Source organism: Lycium barbarum, chromosome 6 (genome assembly GCF_019175385.1).
Source record: "Lycium barbarum isolate Lr01 chromosome 6, ASM1917538v2, whole genome shotgun sequence".
NCBI classification, from domain to species: domain Eukaryota; kingdom Viridiplantae; phylum Streptophyta; class Magnoliopsida; order Solanales; family Solanaceae; genus Lycium; species Lycium barbarum.
Genome location: NC_083342.1, coordinates 96,832,670 through 96,839,108, shown reverse-complemented (window position 1 = coordinate 96,839,108; position 6,439 = coordinate 96,832,670). Strand labels below are relative to the sequence as shown.

At 37.8% G+C, this 6,439-nt stretch overlaps 1 protein-coding gene across 1 annotated transcript; it reads left to right on the top strand.

Annotated features, from left to right (window-relative positions):
- The first annotated feature begins 1,874 nt into the window (after positions 1-1,874).
- On the top strand, positions 1,875-6,049 carry LOC132644922 (stachyose synthase). The gene is made up of 4 exons (XM_060361588.1): positions 1,875-4,155; positions 4,233-4,410; positions 4,491-4,858; positions 5,306-6,049. Exons 1-4 carry the CDS (start codon positions 2,656-2,658, stop codon positions 5,900-5,902), a joined length of 2,643 nt encoding a protein of 880 aa, XP_060217571.1. The 5' UTR covers positions 1,875-2,655; the 3' UTR covers positions 5,903-6,049.
- Positions 6,050-6,439: the final 390 nt, after the last annotated feature.

Here is a 6,439-nt window from a genome sequence, read left to right as displayed (position 1 = left end):
CACACACACACAGAGAGAGAGAGTAGAGATGACCACTCATGAAATCTGGACCCTTAATCAATTGGCCTTGCTGAGGTACTATTGTATAGCTGCATTGTACTTTTCAGCAACACGCTTTACAGCTGTGGATTTGGACTTTCAGCTTTAATGAACAAGACCTTTATCTGGAGGAACCTGGTTCCTTATCTGTTCTTCGAACAAGTTGTAAGTACTGGATACACTGTCAGTAGCCCTACAACTGCATTGTTGGCTGATCAGGCTAGAGACCTGATCCCATCTGGTCTTTTTGAATCAACATATCTTGTCTCTTATTTATGAGCAAATCCTACAAGCATCTGATCCTTCAAGGAGCATGTCAGAAAAGCAACATATGAGATATCATGAGATTAACCAAGTTCAGACAGGTGGACCTAATTTTTTCTGATTTCTTAGGGTTTGTTATGTCATCAAAATGTATCAGTTCTTATTAATTTCCCCCTTTTTGATGACGACAAGGCTACATCCTTTGTATTCCCCCTAGGGACCAGATCCCTTACCCAGATACCTCATTTGTTCCTTCTGAGACTCAGACCTCGAGATACGTAGTAGTGTTCTGTTTCTTTGAATAAGGTTTGTCAAATCATCAAAACATGTCATGACATCAATGCCCCTCGCCCAAACCCCTTCCTCCGTGATACCATCGCATATTTATATATCATAATGGATTCATGGACTAAGAGAAGGACTGAAACAGCCCTCCATAATACCAACTCTGTATATTTATATACCACGATGGTACCATGGTCTTTAGGAGTGTCTCGTTGAAGAATTGAGGCAGTTTTCCATGATACCATCATATAAGACAATGGTATCATGAGGTTTTTTTTTTTTTTTTCCGAGAAAAGTGTATCTTTTTGAATAAATGAACATGATCATTCATAATACTATCTCAGTGTATATCATGTATCATGGAGGACTAAGAGAAGGACTAAAGCAGTCTTCTATGATACCATCTCAGTATATTTATATACCATGTTGGTATTATAATTTTAGGGGCGTCTCGGGTAAATAGTTTTGATTTTTCATAGGGGTACGAAAATAATAGGGGTATTGGCGAGGACTTATTTTGGTTTGAGAGAACATGCACGTTAATAAATGAACATGATCATTCATAATACTATCTCAGTGTATATCATGTATCATGGAGGACTAAGAGAAGGACTGAAGCAGTCTTCTATGATACCATCTCAGTATATTTATATACCATGTTGGTATTATAATTTTAGGGGCGTCTCGAGTAAATAGTTTTGATTTTTCATAGGGGTATGAAAATAATGGGGGTATTGGCGAGGACTTATTTTGGTTTGAGAGAGCATGCACGTTTTTTTTTTTTTTTTTTCCGTTCTGAAAAAGATAGAAATAGTACATGTATTGCTAGTCGCTGGACCGTGGCCTTTTTTGCTGCGATTCGACTCCTGAATTTAAGGTCAATTTATAGATGGTCTACTGCATCAACTACTGTGGATGTAGCAGAAATATGTATTGCAATATTCTTTCTTACTAATAATACACATACATACTCTGAACTGAAACTGCAGGCAGGGGCGGAGCTAATATAGAGTTTGCGGGTTCGGTTAAATTTAGTAGCTTTAGTCTATTATATTTGTCTTAAGAAATTCATTAGTGTACAAATTATTTAGTTTAAAATCTAGTAACTTAGAAATTCGAACCAGCAAGCTTCAAATCCTAGCTCTTCATTGGAGTTTGCAGGTGTATCTGCGCTTACTATTTGTTCAAGCATGTGACTAGATATCTCATATAAAAGTTTAAGTTATTAGAGAAAGCATACATTTATTTAATTCAGTATGCTTCTCTTACGTATTGGCTTGGTTTTTTTATGGGACAAGCACGTCATTTTTTTTTTCATAACAAACAACGTGAGAATTGAACCCAATAACTCTGTAATCTATAATGCTGCATTGCGTGACTGTTACAGCCACCAGAGAGCTCACTGTTAAATGAATGAATTCCTATTTGCCAAGTGAGCAACAAGACATTTCAGTTACATCTCTTTTTGTTTTCAGTTTCCAAACCAATGAAATAAAGACGGGCCCGAATTTAAGGTCTTTGCTCCACCAGAAGGATCATAAAGGCGGCCACTGCAAAAAGCCTCAACATATTTCCTTTTGAATAAACCATTATCAGTTTATCCACATAATCAACCACCACAACCTCTTTTGTTTTTTAAATCAATCTGGACAACTGATACTTTTATCCTTTTCATTTGTCAACACGCATGAATTCCCTCTATATATACCTGCACTATCTACTACTTATTCATCCAACTCTCAATCTAGATATACACTCTCTTCTTTTGTTACACATTCATTCACCAGCTTTCTTTTTTCCGTTACAAACAACTACTGCTTCTCCCCAACCATACTACTCTTAAGCCAGCGTATGTTTCTCAGCAATTCTTTTTTTTTTTCTTAATTCGTTTAACACAAAACATACAAAAATTTGTCCATTCGGATTCCTTGGGTGTACGTGAGTTACTCTAGTCCAGTTTGTTGTCTTTTTTCTTATTTCTAAAAGCTAGTAATAATAAAGCTTTTTTTTTTTTTTCTCTTCTCATTTGTGTCCTCTGTTTAATATTTCCCCTGTTTTTCCCCTGTTATGGCACCCCATGATCCAGTTGAATCAATTTTCAATGTATTGAAAACCCATAAAAAGGACAACTTTTTTGAACTAACTGATGGAAAACTCTTGGTTGAAAACGCTCCATTGCTCTTCGAAGTTCCCAGCAATGTCAGGTTTTCAAGTTTTTCTTCAATTTGCCAAACATCCAGTGCTCCAATTCCCCTGTTCCACCGTGCGCATTCAACATCTTTCAAAGGCGGATTTTTGGGATTCACCAAAGAGGATTCATCCAACTGCTTGATGAATTCCTTGGGTAAATTCACTGGCAGAGATTTCCACAGCATTTTCAGGTTCAAGACTTGGTGGTCAACACAGTGGGTGGGGAATTCTGGTTCAGATTTGCAAATGGAAACCCAATGGGTCCTCTTGGATGTCCCTGATACAAAATCCTATGCAATTATTATACCAATAGTTGAAGGGAAATTCAGGTCTGCACTTTACCCTGGCAAAGATGGCCATGTCCTCATCTGTGCTGAGAGTGGTTCTAGCCAAGTGAAAGCATCATCCTTTGGCGCTATCGCGTATGTTCACGTGTCTGATAATCCTTACACCTTGATGAAAGAGGCTTATACTGCTCTTAGAGTTTATTTAAATACTTTTAAGCTCTTGGAAGAAAAATCAGTTCCACCCCTTGTAAATAAATTTGGTTGGTGCACTTGGGATGCTTTTTACTTAACTGTAGAACCAGCAGGTGTATGGCATGGAGTGAATGAATTTGCACAAGGTGGAATTTCTCCTAGGTTTCTTATTATTGATGATGGCTGGCAAGGTATCAATTTTGATGATCAAGATCCCCATGAGGATGCAAAGAATTTGGTTCTTGGTGGAACACAAATGACTGCCAGGCTCCATAGGCTTGATCAAGGAGAGAAATTCAGAAAGTACAAGGCTGGATCCTTATTGGGTCCTAGTCTTCCAATTTTTGACCCCAATAAGCCAAAGTTGTTAATCAATAAAGCAGTTGAGATTGAGCATGCAGAAAAAGCTCGTGACAAGGCGACTCGATCCGGAGTTACTGACCTATCACAGTTTGAAATAAAGATTGAGAAACTGAAGAAAGAATTGAATGAGATGTTTGGTGGGGACCAAGAAAACTCTTTTCAAGCCGAGCCCCTGTGCAAGGACTTAGGTCAACACTTATATAATAGCCCTTGCAACTCTGATAACTCGGGGATGAAAGCGTTCACCAGGGATTTGAGAACGTATTTCAAAGGCCTGGATGATATTTATGTATGGCATGCACTGTGTGGTGCTTGGGGTGGTGTAAGGCCTGGAACTACCCACCTAAATTCCAAGATAATCCCTTGTAAACTTTCTCAGGGGCTTGATGGGACAATGGATGATCTTGCAGTGGTCAAAATAGTGGAAGGTGGCATTGGACTTGTTCATCCTGATCAAGCTGATTATTTTTATGATTCAATGCATTCTTACCTTTCTGAAGTGGGAATTACAGGAGTTAAAGTTGACGTTATCCATGTACGTTTTTAGAATATTCTGCAGTTTTAAATTTAGTTTCAACAAGTGTTTTATTGTGTTCATAATTTTTCTTGCAGACATTGGAATATGTCAGTGAAGAATATGGTGGTCGAGTTGAGCTTGCGAAGAAATATTACAACGGGCTATCAAAATCCCTAGCAAAGAACTTCAATGGTACCGGACTCATATCCAGCATGCAACAATGTAATGACTTCTTCCTCCTAGGAACAAAGCAAATCTCTATGGGAAGAGTTGGTAAGAATTTCGTACTGTCCTTTTCTTAGCATAAATTTATCAGGACATGTATAGAAGCTAGTAATATTTTGTTATTATAGGGGATGATTTTTGGTTCCAAGATCCTAATGGTGACCCAAATGGAGTATACTGGTTACAGGGTGTTCATATGATTCATTGTGCCTATAACAGTATGTGGATGGGTCAGATTATACAACCAGATTGGGATATGTTCCAATCTGATCATGTATGTGCTAAGTTCCATGCTGGCTCAAGGGCTATTTGTGGGGGACCTATTTATGTGAGTGACTCCTTGGGTGGACATGATTTTGATCTTTTGAAGAAGCTAGTTTTCCCTGATGGTACCATTCCCAAGTGCCTATATTTTGCACTCCCCACTAGAGACTGCATCTTCAAGAATCCACTCTTTGATGGCAAAACCATTCTCAAGATTTGGAATTTCAACAAGGTATGCCAACACACAACTGTTTCTAAATACTTGAATTTGCTTAGCGTGCCTATTGGCAGGGTTAATCACATGGTAATTGAACTTTATAGACTATACAAGTAAAGTTACAAAACTATTCTTTGTCTTTAAGTTAATAAACTTTACCAAAGTAACAAAACTATTTTTCGTCACATTAATTTACCCACTATAACAAAGGGTAAAGTTTTGTGACTTTACTAAAATTTCAGTTACCTACATTTTGTAATTACTGTTTAGTGAGTAATATGTTGGTCTGAGATGAATTTAAATGGAGAAACGTGAATATTGAGAATTCATATAGCCGACATCGACTTGTTTAAGATTGAATTATAGTAGTTGTTGTAGGCTAGCCAGTAAAGTTCAGTTACTTTATTATTTTAGCCCTGTATTATGTGAAATTCAATAACAAATTCTTCTTCTTGGTCATAGTATGGAGGAGTCATTGGTGCATTCAATTGCCAAGGAGCAGGGTGGGATCCAAAGGAGAAAAGAATCAGGGCATACTCAAATTGCTACAAGCCAATGACAGGGTCAGTCCATGTGAATGACATTGAGTGGGACCAACTGAAAGAAGTATCTGAAATGGGTAAAGCAGAGGAATATGCTGTGTATCTTAACCAAGCTGAGAAATTGTTCTCGACAAAACCTGCCTCAGACACAATCCCAATGACCCTTGAACCGTCTGCTTTTGAAATTTTTAGCTTTGTCCCTATCAAACAGCTCAGTCCCATTGCTAAATTTGCTCCAATCGGACTCACTAACATGTTTAATAGTGGAGGAGCTATACAAGGTCTTCAATATGAGGAGGCTATAGGTGATGGTGATAATGCAAGTGCAAAAGTTGAAGTTAAAGGTGGTGGGAATTTCTTAGCATACACAAGTGTTTTGCCTAGCAAGTGTTACTTGAATGGTGCTGAAGTTGAGTTTGAGTGGTCTTCTCAAGATGGCAAATTGATCCTCAATCTTCCTTGGATTGAAGAGGCCAATGGAATATCTAATGTAACTTTTTCTTTTTTAGTGTGTTAATCTTGGCAAAGTGTTGTGTTGCTTAAGGAAGTTGGACAATTTAATAGAGCAATGTAATGGTAAAGTCTTTGTAATGATATAATACAGTTTTTTGTGAGTCAAAAAAAAAAAATGCCAAAGGCTGTTGGCAATTACGAAGTTTTTACATTTTCGTTGTTTGTTTTTTAAATTTATATTTTTAATTTTTTAAATGGCTCTTTTTGGCATTTAATTAAGGCGTTTTAATAACATTCCTTAGAAATCTGCTTTGGTTATAATGAGAGTATCCTTATCATTGTTTTAAAAGGCAGTGTCAGGACTCGCCCCGGGGCTCGCCTCGGGGCAGGGCAGTGGCAAAACGCCTTGGGGCTAACGTGCGGGACTTAGTTCCTATGAGGCTTACGCCCTAAGCACCCAACCGTACGCCTTAAACACGCCTAACGCCCAACGTCCAGGGCTCGCCTAACAGTTCTTACACAAATTATATTTTAAATTTCTTAATTAAAATCATTCACCCTCATAATTGTTTAACAAAATAATGATACTTAGTAGTTTTTC

Excerpts from the sequence above, each read along its gene's own strand:
- LOC132644922 (XM_060361588.1), top strand. The coding sequence starts at position 2,656 with ATGGCACCCCATGATCCAGTTGAATCAATTTTCAATGTATTGAAAACC. Across the intron at positions 4,156-4,232 it reads TTAAAGTTGACGTTATCCAT|ACATTGGAATATGTCAGTGA; the intron begins GTACGTTTTTAG and ends TTTTTCTTGCAG. Across the intron at positions 4,411-4,490 it reads AATCTCTATGGGAAGAGTTG|GGGATGATTTTTGGTTCCAA; the intron begins GTAAGAATTTCG and ends TTGTTATTATAG.